This window comes from Plecotus auritus, assembly GCF_963455305.1.
Source record: "Plecotus auritus genome assembly, chromosome: 5".
NCBI classification, from domain to species: domain Eukaryota; kingdom Metazoa; phylum Chordata; class Mammalia; order Chiroptera; family Vespertilionidae; genus Plecotus; species Plecotus auritus.
This window is the reverse complement of record NC_137776.1, coordinates 103,124,081-103,151,423: the sequence shown is the minus strand read 5'-3', so window position 1 is coordinate 103,151,423 and position 27,343 is coordinate 103,124,081. Positions and strand designations below refer to the sequence as shown.

The 27,343-nt window shown below is 45.1% G+C and overlaps 1 protein-coding gene across 5 annotated transcripts in view; it reads right to left on the bottom strand.

Moving 5' to 3' along the window:
* TUBGCP5 (tubulin gamma complex component 5) overlaps positions 1–26,711 on the bottom strand; it is an 87,575-nt gene extending 60,864 nt beyond the window's left edge. For 3 of the 5 annotated variants that reach the window (XR_013960684.1, XM_080670035.1, XM_080670036.1), the window contains exons 1-3: positions 26,493–26,711; positions 21,229–21,282; positions 21,009–21,117 (exon numbers count right to left, since the gene is read on the bottom strand). Coding sequence is in view for 3 of the 5 variants with exons in the window: in XM_080670035.1 (XP_080526161.1) it covers positions 21,009–21,117; positions 21,229–21,282; positions 26,493–26,638 (309 nt within the window). In the remaining 2 variants the exon portion in view is untranslated. Of the gene's footprint in view, positions 1–21,008; positions 21,118–21,228; positions 21,283–26,492 lie in introns of those variants that run through there. The other 2 variants (XM_080670038.1, XM_080670037.1) reach the window with 2 other exon arrangements.
* Between the last annotated feature and the right edge of the window lie 632 nt (positions 26,712–27,343).

Sequence of the window (27,343 nt, the reverse complement as noted above, 5' to 3'; positions counted from 1 at the left end):
GATGTTGGCATCTCAGCCATGGCTGGTGTGGCTCAGTTAGTTGGCATGTCATCCCATACACTGAAAGGTCGCAGATTTGATTCCTGGTCAGAGCATATACTTGGGTTGCAGGTTCAGTCCCTGGCCGTGGCCGGGATGCATGTGGGATGCAACTGATTGATGTTTCTCTCTCCTTTCCCCTCTCTAACAAGTAATGAACATGTCCTCGGGTAAGGATGGCAGTTTCAGGCCCTTCTGAAGCTGGGGGGAGAGGATGCCTCCCCTCCCAGCTCCTGCTGATGCTGGCAATCGCTGGTGGTCCTCCAGCAGCTGCACCACTTCAGTATCTGACTCAGCATCGCACAGTGTTCAAATGTTTATTTTCTGATACGGACACCAGTCAACTGTCCTGCTCCAGCATAACTTCATGCTAACTTGCTCACATTGTAAAGGACCTGGTAAGGTCACATTCACAGGTAGCAGGAGACAGATCTTGAACATATTTTTTGGGGGGACAGAGTTCAAGCCAACCAAAGCAATATTCCCCCCCCCCCCCCCCCAATATCTACAGATTCAGCACAAAGCCTGCCAAAACACCAGGAGGCTTTTCACAGAAATTTAGCTGATCCTAAAATGTGTCTGGAAATTCAAAGGGTTCATAACAGACAAAACAATTTTGAAGAAGAAGTTAAAGGACTTAGATTACTTGATTCCAAAACTTACTATAAAGCTACAACAATAAAGACAGTGTGGGTGTGAAAATGGCAGCTGAATAGGCAGACCTGTCGTGCACCTTGTCCCAGGGCCAGCCTGAAAATGGAACTAAGTGGGAGAACAGTCACCTGGGATTATCACTGGAGGTCCCGCCGAGGAGGAGACACATCAAGGGAGGACCGAGCACCTGGAGCCCAGTAGGAAGGGCGAGGTTGCGAGGAGCTGAGCCAGCTCCCAGGGGCCGAGAGGAGGGAGGCTGGGCTGCGGGAAGGACTGTTCCCTCAGGAGATAGAGGCCTGAGCCCGAGATGGCTGCAAGCCGGGAGCAATGAGGGCCGAGACCTGCAGCCCTGGCAACACTAGCCATGACAGGCGGCAGGGCTGCTGGAGCCGTAAGAAAGAAAGCCGCCGTTTCGTTTCATTTTTTAACCCAGAGCACAGGAGTTTTCATTCGCAGCTACTCACCCGAGCTTTGGGAGTCATGGACTGGAGGTGCCTGAGGAGGGGCTGGGGTGGGAAGCATTGTGGGGAGACTTGGAAAAGCAGCAGCCGGAAGCATTTGGGCAAAGGCCCCCAAACCCAAACGTCCGTGTTTCCCCAGAGGAGCTGGCCGCTGCCAGTAGCCACAGGGCAGGGAAAGGGGAACCCCGCTCTGGGGACACAGCCCGCCCCTCAGGAGCCCTGCAGCCGCACCTGCACGTGAGCTTTCAGAGGAAACAGGCAGAGTCAAGCCTAGGGCTGAGCAGTCTCCAGAGCAGGGGTCCTCAAACTTTTTAAACAGGGGGCCAGTTCACTGTCCCTCACACTGTTGGAGGGCCGGACTATAGTTAAAAAAAAAAACTATGAACAAATTCCTATGCGCACTGCGGGCCCGGGACGAGTCGGCTGCTAAGCAGGACAGGCAGCGGCACCCGGCGGGCCGGATAAATTTCCTCGGCGGGCCGCATGTGGCCCGCGGGCCGTCGTTTGAGGACCCCTGCTCCAGAGCATTAGTGCCTGGATTGGGAGCGGGGCCGTCCGCCACACTATCCCGGGAACCAGACGGTCATTCCCTGCAGGGAGAACCGATAAAAACTCCAGGCTCCCAGCCGATCCCGCTGGTCTCCATGCAGGGACTTCTGTCAGCTGAGGCCACTCATGGAGGAGCAGCTCTGGGACAGGGAAACATGCCCACCACATTCCCTGAAAGCAAAACAGCACCTTCCCTGCCTAAAGCCCTTCCAGAAACAGACTTCTGAGTAATTAAGATTGACAGCTAGCCCTAACTGGTTTGGCTCAGTGGATAGAGCATTGGCCTTCGGACTGAAGGGTCCCAGGTTCGATTCCGGTCAAGGGCATGTACCTTGGTTGCGGGCACATCCCCAGTAGGGGGTGTGCAGGAGGCAGGTGATTGGTGTTTCTCTCTCATCAATGTTTCTAACTCTCTATCCCTCTCCCTTCCTCTCTGTAAAAAATCCATAAAATATATTTAAAAAAAAAAAGATTGACAGCTGGCTGACAGGCAGAGGCGGGGCCTGAGGAACCAGGGGAAGAGTGCTGACCGGCTGCTAACAAACCTGCTTCAAAGGGCAGACTGGCCCTCCTGCTGGCAGCTATGGCCTGTGGAGACGAACACAGCGGTGGATCAGTGGATCGCTGGGAACCTCAAGCAGGTGCTGAAAGCCAAAGGACAGTGTCTGGCAGTGGCCAGCACCTACGCACTAACAGGAAGCCCAGAGTCTGCAGACAGAAGAGTGGGGTCCAAAGCAAGCTCCCACAGGGCACTAAACTCGGCTGAAACAAACGCCACTTCACTTTTACTTTTTTCCTCTCCCTTTTTTTCTTTTCTCTTTTCTTTCTTTTTTTCCCATTCAAAATTTACCTTCTTTATCTAACGGCTTTATTGATTTACTGGAGGCCCAGTGCATGAAAATTCGTGCATTGGGGGAGTCCCTCAGCCCGGCCTGCCCCTTCTCACAGTCTGGGAGCCCTGAGGGGAGCAGGCCTAAGCCACAGTCTGGCCTCCCTCTGCGGGAGGCGACTGGGCCTATCATGGAAAGGCACCGCCCCCATCACCTTGCTGCCGGCTGCTGGCCATGGCCCTCCCTTCTTAGTGTTGGCCCCGCCCCCTGCCCACTGGTGGGTGGGGGGCGATCTGGGGCCAGGCCGGCTGGGGGAGGGGCTGTGGGAGGTTGAGGCACAGCAGGTCACACCCCATCCAGCCTCTGCAGGGCATGGCGCCAAGACCAGGCCCGCACTGCTGCCTCTGTGGCTGCCTCTGTGGAAGGGGCAGCACTGGGAATTGGGACCACGCAGCCCCCTCTCCCGCTGCCTCTGTGGAAGGGGCGGTGGTGGCGGCGGCGGCATCTCCTCTCCTGCAGCGGTGCCTCTCCTATGCCGCAGGCTCGCAGCTGCTGTGGCTTTGTCTGGATGGAAGTCCGGAAGACGTCTCGTCTAATTAGCATATTACCCTTTTATTAGTATAGATTATTCTACTCTGTTGTTTCACTTATATATCTAACTTTACACTTCCCTTTTCCTACCTTTCCCCCCATTTTTCATTACTCAATTTTTTTCCTCTCTTTTTGTTTTCTACTGCTTTCTCCTCTTTTTTCTTTTTCTTATTTTGGGGATATCTGCTTTTTACTCTATTTTCCCTTTCAAATTTTTTTCTTGTCTTTTCTTTTCTCCCTCCTTTATTTTAAACCATTTTCCTTCTCCTATATCCTTTAATTCTTTATTCTTATTTTATTTCTGCTCTGCACCTACATATTCTGTCCCCTCCTTTTCTTGTGGTTTTGTGTTTGTGCTTTTGTTTGTTTTGTTTTCTCCTCGTGTTTTTCCCATCTTTTTTTCTATTATTCTTAGTCTCTTTCCTCTGTCCTAATTCTCTCTTCTCTGGTGATTGCTTTTGTTGGTGCTGTAGGGATCTTGTGTATGTTTTTGTTTTGTTTCTTCTGATTCATGTTTTGTCGTGTTGTATTTTGTTCTGTTTGGGCAGCACTTTCACAACAGCTCTCACAATGTGGTTGTGGGTGAGCCACATAGTCAGCCAGCCTGAGAGGAGACTCCATCCATGACAGGCCAACAACATTCAAGACCCCACTACAACAGGAGAACCCAAATAACTCAAGTAGGGGGGCTTCCTAGAGCACCCAGCTCAGGAGAACTGAGACTGTGCCACTGGGTTCCACAAAACACCCGCTACATAAGACCACCCCACAAAATCTGGGAGGCATAGCAGTCTCATCTAATATACAGAAACAAAATCAAAGGGACAGCAAAAATAAGGAGATAAAAAAACAACCCCCAAATGAAAGTAAAGGAGGAATCACCAGAAGATGAACTAAATGAAATGGAAGTAAACCTTTTGTCAGATAAAGAATTCAGAGTAATGGTAAAAAGGATGCTCAAACAATTCAGTGAGAACTACAAGCAACTTAATGAGTATTATACAGGTCGTAATGAGAGATACACCAACATGAAAAAAGGTTGAAACAACGAATGAGAATAGGTTGGAAGTGAGGAATGACACAGCTGAAATAAAGAACACCTGGAAGGATTCAACAATGGACTAGAAGAGGCTGAGGACCATATCAGTGAATTACAAGACAAGGTAGAAAGAAACAGCCATTCAGAGCAGTGCATGGAGAGAAAAATTGAAAAGCAGGAGAGTTTAAGCTTTGGAACAACATAAAATGTCACAACATTCACATTATGGTGTACCAGAAGGAGCAGAATCTAAGAAAGGAATAGAGAACCTGTTTGAAGAAATAATGGCAGGAGAAAATGGCGGCTGAAGAGGCAGACCTGTCGGGCACCTCGTCACAGCGCCAGGCTGGAAATACCACTAAATTGGAGAACATACACCTGGAATTTCCAAGTGTGGTCCAGCTAAAGAGTGACTTATAACAAGGAAGAAAGAAGGCACTTGGAGATCTGTAGAAAGGGCGAGATCTAGAGAGGTGGGGAGCCCAGAGAGGAGGGTGCTGAGCTACGGGGAGAACTGTTCCAGGGCACAGGCAGGGCTCCACACACCACCTGGTGGCAGTGCTGCTGACCTGACCGGTGGGGCTTCCTAACCCGTGGCGGTGTGACTCGCAGCGCCCATATCATCCAAGCAGCTACGAGAGGTAGCAGGACTGTTGGTAGCAGCAGTCTAGACCCAGCAGACCAGAGCCAGTGGGGGAGAGAGCAGCAGTTTCGATTGCCCTTTTTTTTTCTAAGCCAGAGCACGGGAGTCTTCATTTGCAGCTACACACCCAGGCATTGGCGCAGGAAAGAGGTGTGGACGTGAGGTGACTGAGGAGAGGCAGGGAGGTAAGCAGGGCAGGGTGACATGGAAAAGTAGTAGTCAGGAGTCCTGCAATGGGTTGTTCATAGGCTTCCAAACCAAAATGGCCATTTTCCCTGGGAGGAGCTACCTGCTCCCAACACCCAGAGAGCAGGTAAAGGGGGAAACCCTGCTCCCCGTGATACAGCCTGCCACACCTGCACTTTGAGCTTTACTGAGAAAACAAAGGCAGAGGCCAAGCTTACGGGTCTGAGCAGTCTCAAGGAAGCCCCCAGTGATTGGATTGAAAGAGGAGCCGTCCACTCCACTATTCTGAGAACCAGACTGATAAAAACTCCAGGGTTGCAGCTGACCTCATTGGTCTCCATACAAGGAGATCTGTTCAGTCGAGGGCAGAGTGACATTTTGGGCCACTCGTGGAGGAGTAGTTCTGACACAGGAAACACACCCATCATATTCCCTGAAAGCGAAACAGCACTTCCCCCGCCTAAAGCCCTGTCAGAAACAGACTCTTGAGAGATTAAGTCTGACAGCTGGTGGACAGACAAAAAGAGCAGATTGGCCCTTCCTGCTTGCAGCCAAGGCCTGTGGAGAAAGACACAAGCTGTGGACTGGTGGATTGCTTGGAGCTTCAAGCAGGGAGCTAACAGGCAAAAGACAGTGTTTGACAGTGGTTAACACCTAAGTCCTCACAGGAAGCCCAGAATTGGCAGACAGAAGAGTGGGGTCCTAAGCCAGCTCCCATGGGGCACTAAACTTGGCTGAAGTGAATGAGACTTCACTTTATTTTTTATTTACTTTATCTATCTTATTTTTTTGCACCCCTTTCTTCTTCTCTTGTTTTCCTCCCATTTTTCTTTTTTCTACTTTTTAAAATAGATCTTCTTTACCTATCTGCTATATTGATTTGCTATTATTCTAGTCCCTATTGTTGTGCTCATATATCTAATTTCCTCTTCCTTTCTCTTTTCTTTTTATTTAACTATTCAATTTTTAATTTTTTTCTCTTTCTTTTTTTTCTAATTTCTTAATTTGTTTCACTTCCTAAATTTAGGTCTATCTGCTCTATTCTCCTATCTAAACTTTTTTCCTTGTGTTCTCATTCCTGACCCGCCCCCCCTTTATTATAAACCAGGGTCCTTCCCCTATTCCTCTAGTTCTTTAATATTTTCTTTTTCTTTTTTTAAAAAATATATTTTATTGATTTTTTTTACAGAGAGGAAGGGACAGGGATAGAGAATTAGAAACATCAATGAGAAAGAAACATTGATCAGCTGCCTCCTGCACACTCCCTACTGGGTATGTGCCCGCAACCAAGGTACATGCCCTTGACCAGAATCGAACCTTGGACCCTTCAGTCTGCAGGCTGATGCTCTATCCACTGAGCCAAACTGGTTAGGGCCTTTAATATTTTCAGCTCTATATCTACAGATTCTGCCCCCACCCACCTTTTCTGGGTGTTTTTTGTTTGTGCTTTATTTGTTTTTGTTTTGTTGTGTTCCTCCACATATTTTTTCTTTTTGTTCCATCATTCTTGCTCTCTTTTCTCTTTCTTAATTCTCTTTTCTCTGGTGGTCATGGGGCTATAGGGGTCTTGTGTACATTCTTGTTCTCTTCCTTCTGTGTTGTCTTGTTGTATTTTGTGCTGTTCGGACAGCACCTCCTCAATGGCTGGCACAACATGGTAGGAAATGAGACACATAATCAGACACCCTGAGAGGAGACTCCATCCACAAACAGACAATAACATTCAAGTCACAACTACAACAGGGCAACCCAAATATCTTGAGTGGGGGCGGGGGGGGCAGCTAAGGAGGCCAGGATACTGAGATACTGCACCACCGGTCCCAAAAAACATTTGACCAACACCAAAAATCTGGGTGGCATAGCAGCTTGATCTAATACATAGAAACAAATACAAAGGAACAGCAAAAATGGGGAGACAAAGAAACAACTTGTAAATGAAAGAAGGAAGAATCACCAGAAAAGGAACTAAATGAAATGGAGGCAAGTTAATTTGGCAGAGAAAGAATTCAGAGTAATGGTTATAAGGATGCTCAAACAGCTGAATGAGAAATACAAGCAGCTCAATGAGAATTATAAGGAGCTGAATGAGAAATACACCAACATGAAAAGAATCAAGAGAAAATGAAGAATGCAGGCAATAAAGACCATGATGGAAGGTTTCAACAGTAGACTAGAAGAAGTTGAGGACTGAATTAACAAGTTAGAAGACAAGGTCGAAAAGACACCAAGCAGAGCAGCAACTGAAAAAAAAAGTTTAAAGCCAGAGAGTTTAAAGGAGCTTTGGTACAACACAAATCAAAACAACATCTTCACCATAGGGGTGCCAGAAGGAGAGGAAGCTGAGCAAGAAATAGGAACCCTGTCTGAAGAAATAATGACAGAAAACTTCCCTAACTTGGTGAAGAAAAAAGTCACACAAGTCCAGGAAGTACAGAGTCCCAATCAAGATGAACCCAAAAAGACTTACTCCAAGACATATCATAATTAAGTTGGCAAATGTAAAAGACAAAGAAAGACTATTAAAGGCTACAAGAGAGAGACAGAAAACCACCTACAAGGGATCTCCCATTACCGTGGTCGGCAAACTGCGGCTCGCGAGCCACATGCGGTTCTTTGGCCCCTTGAGTGTGGCTCTTCCACAAAATACCATGGCCTGGGCGAGTCTATTTTGAAGAAGTGGCGTTAGAAGAAGTTTAAGTTTAAAAAATTTGGCTCTCAAAAGAAATTTCAATCGTTGTACTGTTGATATTTGGCTCTGTTGACTAATGAGTTTGCCAACCACTGTCCCATTAGATTATCAACTGATTTCTCAACAGAAACACATCAGGCCAGAAGGGAATGGCATGAAGTTACAAAGTGATGAAAAGCAAGGGACTAAATCCAAGAATACTCTATCCAGCAAGGCTATCATTCAAAATTGAAGGTGAAATCAGGAGCTTTGCAGACAAAAAAAAAAAAGGCTAAGGGAGCCCTACTGGTTTGGCTCAGTGGATAGAGCGTTGGCCTGTGGACTAAAGGGTCCCAGGTTCAACTCCGGTCAAGGGCATGTACCTTGGTTGCGAGCACATCCCCAGTAGGGGCTGTGCAGGAGGCAACTGATGGATGTTTCTCTCTCATCGATGTTTCTAACTCTCTATCCCACTCCTTTCCTCTCTGTAAAATAAATAAATAAATAAATAAATAAAATATATTAAAAAAAAAAAAGGCTAAAGGAGTTAATTACCACCAAACCAGCAATGCAAGAAATGCTAAAGGGACTGTTGTAAAAAGAAATAGAAAGGGAGGAAGGAACATAGGCATAAGGAATAAAAATGGCAACAAACAAGTTCCTATCAATAATAACCTTAAACATAAATGGATTAAATGCTCCAATCAAAAGACACAGGGTAGTTGAATGGATAAGAAAACATGAGCCCCCAGAGACATACGAAAACATGCTTAAAGTCACTAATCATCCGAGAGATGCAAATCAATATAACAATGAGATACCATCCCACACCTGTCAGAATGGCTATCATCAATAAATCAACAAACAACAAGTGCTGGCAAGGATGTGGAGAAAAAGGAACCCTCCTGCACTGCTGGTGGGAACGCAGACCGGTGCAGCCACTGTGGAAGACAGTATGGAGTTTCCTCAAAAAGTTAAAAATGGAACTCCCATCTGACCCAGTAATCCCATTTCTAGGAATATATCCCAAGAAACCAGAAACACCAATCAGAAAGGATATATGCACCCCTATGTTCATAGCAACACAATTTACAATAGCAAATATTTGGAAACAGCCTAAGTGCCCATCAGCAGATGAGTGGATTAAAAAACTGGTACATCTACACAAGGGAATATTACACCACTATTAAAAAGAAGGAACTTTTACCATTTGCAATAGCATGGATAGAACTGGAGAGCATTATGCTAAGCGAAATAAGCCAGTTGGAGAAAGACAAATATCACATGATCTCACTCATATGTGGGATATAATGATCAACATTATTTTATGAATAGATCAGGAGACAAATGGCAAGGGGAGGAGGGTTAGAGAGCAACCAAAGGACTTGTAAGCACGCATATTAGCATAACCAATGGACAGACACTGGGGCGGTGGGGGCTTGCCTGGGGTAGGAATGGCTGGCGGGGTCCAAGTGGGGAAAAAGGAGACATATGTAAAACTTTAGACAATTAAAAAAGAAAGAAAGAAAACATGACCATATATATGATGTCTATAAGAGACCCACCTCAGGACAAAGGACTCACACAGACTGAAAGTGAAGAGATGGAAAATTTTTTTTCCAGGCAAATGAAAATGAAAAAAAGCTGGGGTAGCAATACTTATATATGACAAAATAGACTTCAAAGTGAAGGCCATAAGAAGAGATAAGGAAGGCCACTGCATAATACTAATGGGGTTGATACAACAGGAGGCTATAACTCTGGTAAACATATATGCACCCAATGCAGGAGCATCCAAACATATAAAAAAACTTCTGGAGGATATCAAGGGAGAGATTGACAGCAATACAATCATAGCAGGGACTTTAATATCCCACTGACATCACTGAATAAATCTTCTGGACAAAAAATCAACAAGGACACAGCAATCTTAAATGACACTCTAGATCAGATGGAACTAGTTGACAACTTCAGAACATTTCACCTCAAAGCTAAATGAAATATACATTCTTCTCAGGTGCACATGGGACATTTTCAAAAATAGACCACACGTTAGAACCCAAGCTAAGTCTTTACAAATTCAAGAAGATTTAAATCATATCAAGCATCTTCTCAGATGACAATGGCATGAAGTTACAAATAAGCTACAATAAAAATGCTCAAAAACAATCAAACACATGGAGACTAAATAGCATACTATTAAACAATGAATGGGTTACCAAAGAGATCAAAGAAGAAATAAAAAACATCCTGGAGCCCTGACTGGTTTGGCTCAGTGGATAGAGCATCGGCCTGTGGACTGAAGGGTCCCAGGTTCGATTCCAGTCAAGGGCATGTACCTTTGTTGCGGTCACATCCCCAGTAGGGGGTGTGCAGGAGGCAGCTCATCGATGTTTCCCTTCCTCTCTGTAAAAAATCAATAAAATATATTTTTAAAAAAACATCCTGGAAACAAATAAAAATGAACACACAATAATCCAAAATCTATGGAACACAGTGAAAGCAGTACTGAGAGGGAAGTTCATAGCACTACAGGCCTACCTCAAAAAAACAGAACAAAAAAACAAGAAAAACTGGTAATAAGTTATCTAACATAACAACTTAAAGAATTAGAAAGAAAACAGTAAGAAAAGCCCAGAATAAGTAGAAGGAAGGAGATAATAAAGATCAGAGTGGAAATAAATGACATAGAGATAAAAAAAAAAAAAATACAAAAGATCAATTAAACCAAGAACTGGTTCTTCAAAAGGATAAACAAGATTGATGAATCTCTAGCCAGACTCACAAGGAAACAAAGAGAGAGGACCCAAGTAAACAAAATCAGAAACGAAAGAGGTGAAATAACAACTGACCCCACAGAAATATAAAGGATCATAAAAAAAACAACAACACTAAGAACAACTTCTATTTCAACAAATGGGACAAACTGGACGTATTCCTAGAAAAATACAACCTTCCAAAACTCAGACAAAGAAAGAGAACGACAGGCCAATATCCCCGATGAACACAGATGCTAAAATCCACAAAAAATTTTTAGCAAATCGGACCCAAAATATATTAAAAAGATCATACACCATGACCAAGTGTGCCAGAAGCTAATTCCAGCAGGTCATAAATGCAAGAAGTTCATCAAAAGGTTGGTGGACCTTGAGCCTTCAGCAATATGGAAAATACATATTATTGCCTGTTGGAAATGGCTGAGGGCATTTCCCCAAACCTGAAAAGGATGCATAAATGATTGCTTGCTGCCAGACAGCTGAGGGCATTTCAATCTACATGTTATTGCCTCCTGCTGGCCAAACACCTGAACAGCCAAATGCAGTTCCCCCAATTTGACAATAAATTCTGTATACTAAACCTTGGCCTTTGATGTGTACATCTACCTTGCCTTAGGATAATTTGTGTTAATAAAAAGCAAGAAGTCTAGAGAGACAGGAGAACTTGGTTTCTTTAGCTAAGTTTTCTCTGGCTCCCCAAAATGCCTTCCAAAATTATGTTTAGTCTCTGGACTCTTTATTAATTTACATACAGCGCCTTCTTCAGATTCCTGAACCCTTCTAGATGCTGGATTAAGACCCCTGGCATTACAAGTGGGATTTATTCCGGGAATGCAAAGCTGGTACAATATTCATGAATCAATAAACATGATAGAGCACATAAACATATTGCAAGACAAAAATCACATGATCATATCAATAGATGCAGAAAATGCATTCGACAAAATCCAACACGCTTTTTTGATAAAAACTCTCAGAAAAGGGGGAATAGAAGGGTCATACCTCAATATAATAAAAACCATATACTACAGCCAACATCACTCCCACTAAATGGGCAAAAACTAAAACCATTTCCCTTAAGAACAAGAACAAAACAGGGATGCCCTCTTTCAGTACTCTAATTCAACACTAGAGGCCCAGCGCATGAAATTGTGTGAGTAGGTTCCCTAGGCCTAGCCTGTGATCAGGGCCATCTTCTGCCTGTTCGCCAGTCCCCAGGCTGAACGCCACCTCCGCCGCCAGGGTGGGTAGGTTGCAGGGCGCCCCACAGTTTCCGTCAGCACCGCAAGCCCCAGCAGCAGTGGCGCCGCCTCTGTGAGCGGCCCCAAGCAGGCAGCATGTTCCATCAGTGGCTGGCCCGGCACACGCGCATGGAGGTGAAGTCGCCGGTGCCTGCTTTCCCGCCGGCCTCAGCCCCTAAGCAGCCAGGGATGAGCCGGGGATCCCAGCCAGCCTGACAGCCAGCCTGGACTTCTCGCCACCCACCCCGGTTCCCCTGTTCACCATCGCTGATCCACTGGAGCCTGCGGGCCAGGGGGAGGGACCAAGAGGTCAGCCGTTCAGCCCACTTTCCAGTCCCCAGTCCCGCCCCGCCACCCCGCCTGCCGCCGCTCACGGGCCACGGGACTGAGAGGTGGTCAATGCACCTCGTGGCAACCGGTTGTTCCGCTTATGGTCCCTGGCCTTTTATTATATAGGATAGTACTGCAAGTCCTAGCGATAGCGATCAAACATAAGAAGAAACAGAAGGTATCCAAATTGGAAGGAGGAAGAAAAACTAATTATTCCCATGATACTATACATAGAAAACCCTAAAGACTCCATAAAACCTACCAGATTTAATAAATGAATTCAGAATCTATGAATACAAAATTAACACCCCAAAATCCATGGCATTTTTATGCACCAATAATGAACTCTCAGAGAGAGAAACTAAGACAAACAATCTTATATGTATACCATTTCAACAAAAAAATAAGATATGTGGAAATAAACAAGGTGGTAAAGGACCTGTACTAGGAAAACAATAGGACATTGAAAAAAGGAAATAGAAGGAGATACAAACAAGTGGAAGCAAATACTGTGTTCATGGATTGGAAGAATTAGTATCATTAAAATGTCCATACTACCAAAGCAATCTTACAGATTCAATGCACTCTCTATTAAAATACCAATGGCATGTTTCACAGATCTAGAACAAGTATTCCAAAAATTTATATGAAACCATAAAAGACCCCAAATAGTCATAGCAATTTTGAGAAAGAAGAACAAAGTTGGAGGGTCACAATATTGAATATCAAACTATATTACAAAGCCATTGTAATCAAAACAGTATTGGCACAAGAACTGGCATGTAGATCAATGGAACAGAAAAGAGACCCGAGAAATGAACCCAGATGAATATCAATTAGTATTTGACAATGAAGTCAAGAGAATACAATGGAGTAAAGATAGTCTTTTCAATAAATGGTGTTAGGAAAATTGGACAGACACATGCAAAAAAAAAAAAAAAATGAAACTAGATCACCAACTTACACCATACACAAGAATAAACTCAAAATGAATCAAAGACTTAAATGTGTCACAAAACCTTAAAAATCTAAGACATCTCATGTAGCGATATTTTCACTGATATATCTCCTACGACTAGAGAAACTAAAGGAAAAATAAACAAATGGGAGCACAGCAAACTAAAAAGCATCTACACAGCAAAACGAACCACCAACAAAATTAAAAGGGAACTTAATGTATGGGAGAACATATTTGCCAATGATACATATGATAAGGGGTTAATTTCCAGAATATACAAAGAACTCACACAACTCAACACCAGGAAGACAAACAATCCAATTAAAACTGGGCAAAAGACCTGAATAGACACTTTTCCAAAAACAACATACAGATGGCCAATAGAATTATGAAAAGATGCTCAATGTTACTAATCATCAGAGAAATGTAAATTAAAACTACAATAATATATCACCCCACACCTGCCAGAATGGCTATCATCAATAAATTAACAAGCCACAAGTGCTGGTGAGGATGTGGAGAAAAGGTAGCCTTAGTATACTGTTGATGGGAATGCAGACTGGTGCAGCCACTATGGAAAAAAGTATGGAGTTTACTCAAAAAATTAAAAATGGAACTGCCTGGTGACATAGCAATCCCACTTCTATGAATATATCCTAAAAATCCCAAAACACCAATCAGAAAGAATATATTCAAGACAAATGCAACCTTATGTTCATAGCAGCATTAATTACAATAGCTAAGATCTAGAAACAGCCCAAGTGCCCATCTATATCTATATATATAAAAGGCTAATGTGCAAAGTGTCCCCTCGGGAGTTCGACCGAGAGTTCGATTGCTCACTATGACGTTCCCTGACCACCAGGGGGTGGCGCGGAACAAAGGAAGACCCCGGCCGGCAGCCGGCAGCTGGGGAAGGAAGGCCCTGGCTGGCCCTGATCACTGGCCAGGCCTAGGGACCCTACCTATGCATGAATTGCATGCACCGGGCTTGTAGTCAGTAGATAAATGGCTAAGAAAACTGTGGTACATTTATACACAATGGAATACTATGCGAATGTACAAAAGGAGCTCTTACCCTTAATGACATCATGGATGGACCTGGAGAATATTATGCTAAGTGAAATAAGCCAGTTAGAAAAAGACAAATACCATACAATCTCACTAATATGTGGAATTTAACGAACAAAGTAAACTGATGAATAATATATATCCAGCGGCATGGAAGCATGGAACAGAATGACTCAAGAGTAGGAGGTAGAAGGGAAGAGATAACCAAAGAACATCCTATCTAATAAGAGTAATATGCAAATTGACCATCACTCCAGGACACAAGATGGCTGCCCCCATGTGGACACAAGATGGCCTGCAGTGGGGGACAGTTAGGGGCAACCAGACTGGCAGGGGAGGGCAGTTGGGGGGCACCAGGCCAGCAGGGGAGGGCAGTTAGGGGTGACCAGGCCAGCAGGGGAGGGCAGTTAGGGGCAATCGGGCCGGCCGGGGAGCAGTTAGGCGTTGATCAGGCTGGCAGGGGAGTGGTTAGGGGTGATCAGGCTGGCAGGCAAAAGCAGTTAGGGGCAATCAGGTAGAGGCAGGCAAGCGGTTGGGAGCCAGCAGTCCTGGATTGTGATCGGGCCTAAACGGGCGGTCGGACATCCCTCAAGGGGTCCCAGATTGGAGAGGGTGCAGGCTGGGCTGAGGGACACCCCACCCCCATGCAAGAATTTCGTGCACTGGGCCTCTAGTATTAGTATATGCAAATATGCATAGCCCATGGACATAGACAATAGTGTGGGCAAGGCCTGGGAATGGGGGACATCTGTAACATTGACCACAATAAATATTAAAAAACATTTTTACTGAGAAGATAAAATAGAAACTGGAGGAATATATTTGTCAATCATTATTCTGATGAAGAACTTGTATGAGGAATATATAAGTAATTGATGACTCAATAAGAAAATAACATTCCAAATAATGGACTCATTCAAAGATGTAAATGATGCCAGGATTTTCAAAATGTACTTTGATGCATAATTTTCTGGCAAGGATACCAGAATTATCAGATTATATAGGAAGACTCTAGAATTCTGTGCCAAAAAACTTCACTTGAGCCTAAGGTGCTAACTAATAGGACACGTTTCTTACAGATAAAAATATAAATTTGAGACACTGCAAGAAGAATCCTTTGGCAACTTAGTCAGACAGTATCACCTTCCATGTGGCCTGCAGGAAAAGCCTAGAATGCAGGTGTATTCTCATCTGTACAGAGTGAATTCCTAAGCTGGATTATACAGCGTACTGCTAGAAATAATGAAATTCTCAAATTGGACTGAATCATTCTCATAAGTGGAAATATCACTGACCTGGAAGGTTTCATGTTTATTTGGTTTTTTAATGCAGAACTTCTTTGATTAAACACAGAAATGTATAGGTTGGTCAGTCTTCACATTTTTGATCATGTACATACTTCGTGATTTCAACTCAAGATCTCAATGATCTGCGTGTTTTGCCTTTTCTTTTGTGAGCTCATTTTAATGTAGGGTCATTGAACTTTCTAGAACGCCCCTCACAACTTCCCCCAAATCTTGGAAATATTATGAGAGATGTGTGTGTGTTGGTGTCCACAGGGGTGCACAGAGAACTTGGGTGCCCCCTTCAGGTTGCTCTCTCGTTGTTTTATTTCCTCTTCAGAGCAGTCCTATGGTGGACAGGACGGATGATAATAACATTTTGTATTGAAAACACCTAAGCCTAATAGAGCTATATAATTTATTTTTTTTGGAATAAAGAAACTTTAGAATATTCAGTTATTTTGAATCACAATGGTAAATCTCTGTGATGCGTATATAGTGTGGGTGGGGGACAGCTAAAATTTCTTAGACTGACAGGTTCAGTAAATCTGACTGTAAATTTTAATTTAGCTGTAGACTGGCCAAAAGAAAGAAATAACATTATGATAAAGGAAAGTCAGGAACAGGGAAAACAGGAAACAATGAAAAGTTTTTAAATTCAAGGTCTAGCATCTAAGGATATGATGACTAGCTTTTCATTCATGTATTCAAAGTGTCTTGGTTGTCTAAAAAATATTTTTTGAGTATGTAGGCTTCTCATTTTGCTGTTGCCCAGGTTGGTATTTAAGTATATGGATTAAAAACGTAGTCTGTACTTAAAAAAAAAAAATCCCATTTAAAAATAGATGAAAGACTTGAATGGACATCATAGAAGACATATCAGTGGCTAAAAAATACATGAAAGAAACACCCAACATCATCAGTCATTAGGGAAATATAAATCAAAACTACAATGAGATACTCTCTAGGACAGTGGTTCTCAACCTTTCTAATGCCTCGACCCTTTAATACAGTTCCTCATGTTGTGGTGATCCCCAACCACGAAATTACTTTCGTTGCTACTTCATAACTGTAATTTTGCTACTGTTAATGAATCGTAATGTAAATATCTGTGTTTTCCGATGGTCTTAGGTGACCCTGCTAGCGGTTCTCAACCCACAGGTTCGCCTGCTAGCAGGGTCGCCTAAGACCATCAGAAAACACAGATATTTACATTACGATTCATTAACAGTAGCAAAATTACAGTTATGAAGTAGCAACGAAAATAATTTCGTGGTTGGGGGTCACCACAACATGAGGAACTGTATTAAAGGGTCGCAGCATTAGAAAGGTTGAGAACCACTGCTCTAGGATGTGTATAACAACAAAGACATGTAACAATAAGAAGTGTTGGCAAGAATGTGGAGAAACTGGAACCCTTATACATTGCTAATGGGAATATAAAATGATACAGCCACTTTGGAAAATAAACTGGCAATGTTTTAAAAGGTTAAACATAAGCTGACCATATAAGTCAGTAATTCTACTTCTAGAAACCTATCCAAGAAGAGTGAAAACTTATGTCCACACAAGTTTGCTTGAATGGCCAAGTTCATTTGTCACACTAACCAAAATCTGGAAACAATCCAAATATCACCCACAGGTGAAGAAAAATGTGGCATATTCATAAAATACCACACTATTCAGCTTTTAAAAGAAAAAGAATATGGATGATCCTCAAAAGCATCATGAAAAAAAGCAGACACAAAAACTATATATGATCTCATTTATGAAATGTCCAGAAAGGCAAATTCATAAACACAGCAAGCACACCAGTAGTTGTCTGGTGTTGCCATGGAAGCATGCACTGACTTCACGTGGGCTTGAGGGAAACTTTTGGGTAATAGAAAATGTTCTAAAACTGGACTGCTGCTGTATAACTACATATTTACTGAAAATTGGTAATCTGTATATTCACAATGGATGGATTTTATGGCATGTACTGGTAAGTATTGCTATACTACCACAGATGTGTCAAAGGTGCCAGAGTAAGGGAGAAAGGGAATCAATTCTGCCTGTGTAACTGGGGCAGAGAGGGACAGTGGGACAGAAAGGATCACACAGATTTATTTCTTCAACAAATATTGATTGTCTTCTTTGTTCCAGGTGCCTAAAATTAATATTAAAGGATGGGGTGGCTCACCAGAAGAGGAGGGGAAGGGCTCTGCAGTGCAGCACCCAGGATGTGCCACTGCAGGACTGGGGATGTGGTCCCAGTATTCAGGGAGCCCTATTGCTGGGTACACAGAAGGATGACTGGGGATGGCCATGAAAAGGTCAAGGTAAAAAATCACAAGTGACACTCACTGTTTCATTTAATTATTTGCAAAACATAGGTATTTTCATTGGTATAGATGAAACTGAAGTTATATAAAGCATTTGCCTTCCCAAAATGAGTCCTATAACAGTATCTATTGATTGTGGTGGTTATGGGAGTAACAGTGCCTGGCATGTAATAAGTGCTGTAAAAACATTTGCCATTATTTTTATTATTACTACTAGTGGCCCAGTGAACGAAATTTATGCACATTAAAAGAGGATTAATTAAAGGAAATAATTTAATATTGCTATTTGCCCTTTCTCTATAACAGAAGTGTCAGAGATGAAAGAAAATGAGTAAAATGTATATGAAAACCTTCCTCCTGTCAGAGTCTGGGGCGCACCACGGGACCCAGAGTCAAGTCCCCGCCCACCCACATGCACCTCAAAATCCCATGAGACCCAGACCCAGCTGGCCCCCGCACCCATTGGGCTAGATCAGGGGTGGGCAAACTTTTTGACTCAAGGGCCACAATGGGTTCTTAAACTGGACCAGAGGGCCGGAACAAAAGCATGGATGGAGTGTTTGTGTGAACTAATATAAATTCAAAGTAAAGGAGCGGAGGGGAGAGCAAGAGAACCCTCTGCTCTTTCGGCTCCGCGAGCCGGATAGAATAGCCGAACAGGCCGAATCCGGCCCGCGGGCCGTAGTTTGCCCACGGCTGGGCTAAATCCAGACCTGGCCAGTCCCACCCTTGTCAAGCCCGCCAGGCAGGGGACGTAGCCTCAGGTCCTCTGACCCGGCGCCAGGACTGGGGGGCATGGCCTGAGGTCCTCCGTCAAGCCCCACCATCAGGGGGGTGCAGCCTCAGGTCCCCTGTCAAGCCCTGCTGGGCGGCGGGCACGGCCTGAGTTCCCCCGACCCAGCACTGGGGGTGCACCTTGAGGTCCCCTGTCAAGCCCAGCCAGGCAGGGGGGCGCAGCCTCAGGTCCCCCCGGCCTGGTGCTGGGGTGAGGGGCGCAGCCTGAGTTCCCCCGACCCAGCACTGGGGGTGCACCTTGAGGTCCCCTGTCAAGCCCCGCTGAGTGGGGGGCGCGGCCTGAGGTACCCCAGCCTGGCGCTGGGGTGGGGGGAGCAGCCTGAGGTCCTCTAGCCCAGCACCAGGATGGGAAGCGCACCTTGAGGTCCCCCATCAAGCCCCGCTGGGCAGAGGGCATGGCCTGAGGTCCCCTGGATTGGCGCCGGGGCGGGGGATGCAGCCTGAGGTCCCCTGTCAAGCCCCACGGGGGCCGGGGAGGGCGTAGCAGCCTCAGGTCCCTGATGAATGCTCGTTAAGGCTCCTTATGGGAACTTGGTTTCAGCTGTGGGTGACGGAGTGATGGTCAATTAGCATATTCCCTCTTTATTAGATAGGATTATGGTGTCATAGGGTCTGTTTATTAAATTTTACAGGCTTACCAGAAAGGTATCCAAAATGAATCAAGAGATATAAAAAAGATGTGCCTTCTTCTTTTGCAGGAACAATACATGGGGTGTGCCGCTCACCCTTACGGCATGGACTCAGAGACTGCAGCTCTCTCTTTTCCAGAAATACCTTCATAGCCCTTCCTTAAAATGTCTAAAGCCCTCTTTCTTAGGACACCAATTCCACAACTTTGTGCAGACAAAGGGAAAGCCTATCAATATCAATAGAAGGTACTGCCCTAGCTGGTTTGGCTCAGTACATAGAGCAGGGGCCCTCAAACTACGGCCCGCGGGCCACATGCGGCCCGCCGAGGACATTGATCCGGCCCGCCGGGTGCCGCTGCCTGTCCTGCTTAGCAGCTGACTCGTCTCGGGCCCGCAGTGCGCATAGGAATTTGTTCATAGTTTTTTTTTTTTTAACTATAGTTCGGCCCTCCCAACGGTCTGAGGGACAGTGAACTGGCCCCCTGTTTAAAAAGTTTGAGGACCCCTGACATAGAGTGTTGGCCTGGGGACTGAAGGGTCACGGTTCTATTCCGGTCAAGGGCACATGTCTGGGTTGCGAGCTCAATCCCCAGTAGGGGGCATGCAGGAGGCAGACGATCCAGGATTCTCTCTCATCATTGATGTTTCTATATCTCTTTCCCTTCCTCTCTGAAATCAATAAAAATATATTAAAAACAATAATAACAGAGGTTACCAGGAAGATTAAACAAGTTAACTCAGGAGGCATAGACTGCCCAAACTGTGAACACCTCAAAGGTCTGCAGGACTGGCTTTCGACTGGCTCTTGAGAGAGAACCTGGGCCTTGGACTATCCTGTGGAGAAGAGGGTTTTTGTATGCTAGAGGCTTTGGGCCATACACCAGACCATGTATGCTAACAATGAGAGTTATGGCACATGCCTGTTTTCCTATGCCAGAGGTCTCGGTTTGACTGCTGTGGGGCTGGAGATTGAGTTGCTAAGGTCAGCCTCATGGGCACTGCACATCCATGCAACAAGTCACCCCAATATAAACCCTGGACACCAAGGCTCAGGTGAGCTTCCCTGGTTTGCAACACTTTGCATGTGTTGTCACACAGTCACTGGGTGAATTAAGGGCATTCCCATGTAACTCAACTGGAAAGGAATATGTTAAAGTTTGTGGTTGGTTTCTCCTGGGCCTCACCTTAGGCATCTTTCCCTTTGCTCATTGTTGACTGTATCCTTTCACTGTAATAAACCGTAACTGTGAGGAGAGCAGCTTTTTTTAAGTTTTGTGAATTTCTCTAGGGCATCATCAAGCCTAAAGGTGATCTTGGGGACCCACGACCGAAAGTGCTCACAACAGCACCTGGCATCTAATGAGCATTCTACAGGGAGTTCCTATTGCCAAGTGCTGAGAAGCCATTTAAAAGACCTGAGATAGCTAGACAGTGCTACTATTTATGTCAATTTCTTATCTCAATTTTCTTTTCATTTTCTACAAAATATATTTTTTATTGATTTCAGAGAGCAAGGGAGATGGAGAGATAGAAACATCAATGATGAGAGAGAATCATTGATTGGCTGCCTCCTGCATGTCCCCTAATGGGGGGGATCGAGCCTGCAACCCAGGCACGTGCCCCTGGCTGGAATCGAACCTGGGACCCTTTAGTCCGCAGGCTGACGCTCTATCCACTGAGCCAAACAGGCCAGGGCTCTTATCTCAATTTTCATAGCAGGCTGTGGCTGAGATGATTAAACAAGCACATGCTTGTTCTTTCATTTCGAGCCTGAAGCACACTGGGCTTCATGGCAATACTTATGTCAGTTTCCAGCGTATTCTGCTCTAGCCAGTGAACAATATTAAGAGAATTAATGTTTAATTAACAGGAAGTAGTTGACAACAATCAGACTGGAAATGGCAAAATACACAACAGAGCTCTCACAATATAACGCCTACCTTTATTTCCTGTATGTTCGGGAGCGATGCATTTAGAAATTCCTCAGTTAATCTCTTCCAACTGGCAGCTTTACCGAGATCAGAATGAATGATGAATTTTTCATAAATTCTAAAACATATTTAAAAAAATGTACTGATAGAAAGTTAAATTAACAAAAAGATCTATAAAATACATATTTTGAATATGTACATATATACACACACATATAAACTGACTTACCCTTCTACTGTCTTTTCTACTTTGTGACTGTTGACATCTAAGAAACGATGAAATCTAGAAGACAAAATGCAATTCTTACATCAATCTTGTCATCTAGCTCAGCAGACCAGTATCACTGCCCTCCATGTCTCCGAACACCCTACACTCAGCTATGCTTAACAGTGCACCTCTTGCTCTTTCATCCCCGTCATCCAGGCAAACCACCATGCATCTCAGGGAGTGCTCATGGGGCCTTTCAGGATGCAGGCCATTCCAAGCCACCCCCACCTATCCTCTGGATCCTCTATCTTCCCATAATGGCCTGTATTTAAGCCCAGCATAGCACATCCTATACTGTTTCTAATATTTTTCATGGCATAATGAAGCGCAGTGAAGAGTCGGGATCCCCTCTCTTAAATCATAAAATGAAATACAAAGGAAACCAAGTATACTGAAATACAGTTGTAAAGTATTTTTAAAAGTTTCTGATAAGTAAGAAACATTCCTTTTTAAAGCATTAAGTAAGATCTAGCAGTGGGTCCATAACTACCATTAAAGTGAATCATAAACAATACTAGAAATATCTGCAACTATAATATGACTAGAGGCCGGTGCACGAAATTCATGCACGGTGTGTGTGTGTGTGTGTGTGTGTGTCCCTCAGTCCAGCCTGCACCCTCTCCAATCTGAGATACCTCTCACAATCTAGGACTGCTGGCTCCCAACTGCTCGCCTGCCTGCCTTCCTGATTGCCCCTAACTGCTTCTGCCTGCCAACCTGATCACCCCCTAACCACTCCCCTGCCAGCCTGTTTGCCCCTAACTGCCCTCCCCTGCAGTCCTGGTCACCCCTAACTGCCCTCCCCTGCAGGCCTGGTCACCCCTAACTGCCCTCCCCTGCAGGCATGGTCACCCCTAACTGCCCTCCCCTGCAGGCCTGGTCACCCCTAACTGCTCTCCCCTGCAGGCCTGGTCACCTCTAACTGCTCTCCCCTGCAGGCCTGGGTCCCCCCAAAACTGCCCTCCCCTGGAGGCTTGATCGCCCCCAACTGCCCTCCCATGCAGGCCTGGTCCCTCCCAACTGCTCTCCCCTGCTGGCCATCTTGTGGCGGCCATCTTGTGTCCATATGGGAGAAGCCATTTTTGACCACATGGGGGAAGCCATCTTGTGTTGGAGTGACGGTCAGTTTGCATATTACTCTTTTATTAGATAGGACAGAGGTCTGGTGCATGGGTGGTGGCCGGCTGGTTTGCCCTAAAGGGTGTCCTGGATCAGGGTGGGGGTTCCCTTGGGGCATGGGGTGGCCTGGGTGAGGGGCCTGTGGTGGTTTTCAGGCCAGCCATGCCCCCTGGCGACCCAAGCGGAGGCCCTGGGATCTGGGATTTATTTATCTTCTATAATTGAAACTTTGTAGCCTTGAGCGGAGGCCAGAGCTGTGGGAGCTTGGCTTCCTCCATTGCCGGTGAAACCCAAGCCTCCTGCTCGCTCCGTGGCTGCAGCCATCTTGGTTGGGTTAATTTGCATACTTGCTCCTGATTGGCTGGTGGGGGTGGCTTGTGGGTGTAGCGGAGGTACGGTCAATTTGCATATTACTCTTTTATTAGATAGGATGTGAAATGTGACTTCTAATAGTGACACACTCATAGGTAAGCTAATATTGCTTGTTGCTTTCATTCATAATTGAAAGAAATGCTACCTTTTAGTTAAAGGTTAGTGTGAACTTTTTCGTGTCCAAATTTAGAACACCTGAATTCTAACTTCAGGCCCTCATGTTAAGAACCCCTATCATCTTCATATATAATTAACTTTCATCTCTTTCTTCCTTAAGGACAGAGACCACATTTCACCTCTCTCTGAAGTTCTAGGGCCTACAACATGGCCACAACTCTAAAAAGCAAATGCAAATTGTTCATTTTTCTGATAGATTAAAGCATCATAAAATTACTAGAGGCCCAGTGCACAGATCCGTGCACATTGAAAGGAAATTAATTAGAAGGTGGCTGGAGGGGCGAGAAGGGTTGGAAATGCCCTGGAGCCAACCTCCCGTGGTCCCTTCCCAGCTGGCCACACCTGGGGCCATGGCTCAAAGGGCGTCTGCAGAGTGAGCAGGATCCCTCTAGCAGGTGGGGTCCCTCGGCCTGGCCTGTGGGGATCGGGCCAAAACCGGCAGTCCAACATCCCCGGAGGGGTCCTGGAGTGTAAGAGGGCACTCTGCAAAATTGCTGTCGCTTGGCAGCTCCTGCGTTGAGCATCTGCCCCCTGGTGGTCAGTGCACAGCATACCTGCCAGCTAGTTGGCCGGTCACTTAGACTTTTGTATATTTACTAGAGGCCCAGTGCATGAAATTCGTGCATGGGGGGGTGTCCCTCAGCCCAGCCCGCACCCTCTCCAATCTGGGATCCCTTGAGGGCAGTCGGACATCCCTCTCACAATCCAGGACTGCTGGCTCCCAACCGCTCGCCTGACTGCCTGCCTGATTGCCCCTAACCACTTCTGCCTGCCAGCCTGACCACCCTCTAACCACTCCCCTGCCAGCCTGATCAACACCTAACTGCTCCCCTGCTGGCCTGATTGCCCCTAACTGCCCTCCCCTGCTGGCCTGGTCCCCCCCAACTGCCCTCCCCTGTAGGCCTGGTTCCCCCCAACTGTCCTCCCCTGCAAGCCTGGTGCCCCCCAACTGCCCTCCCCTGCTGGCCTGGTTCCCCCCAACTGCCCTCTCCTGCAGGTCTGGTCCCCCTCAACTGTCCTCCCCTGCAGGCCTGGTCCCCCGCAACTGCCCTCCTCTGCCAGCACGGTCACCCCTAACTGCCCTCTCCTGCTGGCCTGATCACCCACAACTGCCCTCCCCTGCAGGCCATCTTGTGGTGGCCATCTTGTGTCCACATGGGGGCAGCCATCTTTGACCACATGGGGGTGGCCATCTTGTGTGTTGGAGTGATGGTCAATTTGCATATTACACTTTTATTAGATAGGAGGATATAGATAGTATAGCTCATTGGCTCTTGTTTTCCACTTTTTTTAGTATCAAAGCCAACAATCTGAACTTTGAAGTAAATTGCACTACTAAATAACATTAATTCTACCCCCTAAATGGCTGATTGGAACACTAATTCACCATTATAATTTAGTTGCTCACTGTATAAAAGGAGGCAGTAACTTCTTAGTCCTTTTCCAAGTCTAAAATGATGTTGTCCATCTACTTACTGCCATTTAGAAAGATTAATAGAAAAATTATTTTAAATACACATTTTAGTTTCTGTCCTTGCAGTGTTATTTACAGTAGCCAAGATATGGAAGCAACCCAAGTGCCCATGGATAGATGATTAGAGAAAGATGTAATACATATATAGAATGGAATATTATTCGGCCATAAAAAAGAATGAAATCTTGCCCTGGCCAGGTAGTTCAGTTAGTTAGAGCAAGGTTGTGAGTTCAATCTCTGATCACATATAAGAAGCAACCAGTAAATGCATAAATAAGTGGGACAACAAAGCAATGTTTCTCTCTCTTAAAAAAAATCAATAAAATAAAAGAATGAAATCTTACCATTTGTGATAATAGCTATGGACCTAGAATGTATTATGCAAAGTGAAAAAGTCAGACAGAGAAAGACAAATACCATATGATTTCACTTATATTTGGAATCTAAAGAGCAAAAATGAACAAACAAAATAGAAACAAACTGACAGAGAACAAACTGATGTTTGCCAGAGGGGGACTGGGTGAAAAAGGTGAAAGAGATTAAGAAGCAGAAATTGGCAGCTATGAAATAGTCTCAGGGATGTAAAGTACTGCATAGGAATCCTATATAATAAAAGGTTAATATGTAAATCAACCGAGTGGCACAACGACTGGTTGCTATTACGTGACTGTCCACCAGGGGGCAGATGCTCAATACAGGAGCTGGCTCATGGCTGCCAGGCTTAGTGGCAGTGGCAGGAGCCTCTCCTGCCTCCCCAGCAGCAACTGTCAGACATCCCCTGAGGGCTCCCAGACTGCGAGAGGGCGCAGGTCCGGCTGAGGGACCCCTCAGAGTCTGGGCCTCTAGTACAGTCAATAACATTGCAATAACTATGTATGGTGCTAGGTGGGCACTAAACTTACAGGGAGATCACTTTGGAAATTTCATAAATACCTAATCACTACTAGTATGCTGTACACTTGAAACTAATAAAATAATATTGAATGTCACCTGTAATTGAAAAATAAAAATAAGTTGGGGGAGGAAGAAGAGGGTATAGGGGAAATAAATGGTGATGGAAGGAGACTTGACTTGGGGTGGTGTAGAATTGTGTTGGAGAGTGGGAATTTTTGAGCATGCTTCCTCCTAGTGAGAAGGCTAACCCCTATTTTGTAAAACTACTGTTTGGAATTCTCTGCTGTTTTTTTTAGATGGACTCTTATTCTAAAAATAACTTTGCTTTCTAGCCTGCTTGAATAATGAGGAAGATAAACTTAGCTGTCTGACCTTGTAGGCCAGAGACTAGATATGCCCATACTCTCAATGCCATGCCAGGTGCATTTGTTTTAGACTGTTTGCTCTGCAAAAACAGGATGTAGTGAATGGGTTTAAATACGTTCAGACACAAAGGGTCGGGGCTGCTCTCTGGGCTTGCTGCTTGGAGAGAGAGCAGTCAGCCGGCCGGTTATTAAAAGGCTCCCTAAATTTTAATTTGGTCTGGACTCCAGTGGTCGTTTACTCGCGTTCGCTCCACAACAATTGTACACCTGAAACCTACATTATTTTATTAACTAATGTCACCCCAATACGCTCAATAAAAAATAAGAAAAAGAAAAGCAAAACATAATTCATTCAATCTGTAGAAAAAACATTCTGTTAAGTTACATTTAAGAACTGAGTTTATTATTTTAGAAACTTGGCGGGCTTCTACCTCGTTGTCTATTCTCATGGTAAACCCAGTAGGAACTTCATGTATGATCATTAAGGTTGAAACTCAAGATCACTGATTTTGAAAAACTGTTCGGTATTCAAGATTTCTATTGAAATTAATCTGGTATGTTAACACTGACTTTCTTTTAGTAATAAAATTCCATTACAGATAATAACCCTAACAGTATTGTCTAATTTACATCTTCCATAAAGGAAAATAGGCGCTCTGACTTCATTTAAGTGTTTAAACTAGATAAATCTGGAAGCTGTACTACAAGTGTATTAGGTGGCGTAGTTCCAATGTGCAGGAACTGTTCTACTAGAAGATGCTGGGATGAGAAATGAACAAAACCGCACAGCCCTCGCGCCCCGGCCCGCGCCCCACGCCCCACACCTGAAGTTGGACCAGGCGAAGTGCAGGCAGAGCTGGAAGTTGGGGTCCGCATGGTCCCGGAGGCCCGCCACGTGACGCACGAGCTCCAGCACGTCGCGCTCCAGGTGCGGGTTCAGCCGGCACCAGGACGGCTCTGGCCGCGCCATGTTTCTCGGCTCCTGGGAGCCAAGTACCCTCGGGGAGTTGCACTCGCTCTCGCGAGAGTTCTCTCCGTCACCGCGCTCCGCTTTAGAGGCCGCTCTCGCGAGAGTTAGCGTCCCACTGCATTTTGTGTGGGAAAGGCTGAGGTTGCTCTCGCGATAGCCGGGCGGAGGTTGGCGGCTGCTGTGTGCATTTTCCAGTCTCCCTTCGTAAATTTAGAAGCGTCCTTGGAGAGTTAGACGTTTTGTTCACCAGATTAATACCAGTCCCTGGGTAACCGTGGTTGGTTTAACTGCTGGTGCTTTGAGAACAGCTGGTTAGTTGTCATTTAGTGTACTCCACCTGCCTCCTCAGGCGCCTTAGAGTGCAGCTATGAAAATAGTCACAGGGATGTGAAGTACAGCATAGGAATCCTATATAACAACCCTATATAATAAAAGGCTAATAATATGCAAGGTGCCCTCTCCGAGCATCTTCTGGAGTGGACCTCCGCGGGATCCGGCACCGGCAGCCAGCGTGGCGGCACGGCCGAGCGCTGCGCCTCCTGGTGGCCGGAGGACTTAATTCACCTTGGGCCAAAGCTGTCTTCTTTGCTGTTCGTAATTAAAACTGTACCTTTAAAGTTCGTTAATTATTGCTCATAAGCATTCTGAAACCTATGACATAGACCTTTATTTTTTCTTTTAGGGAACTAGGTTTTCGTGTGGTTT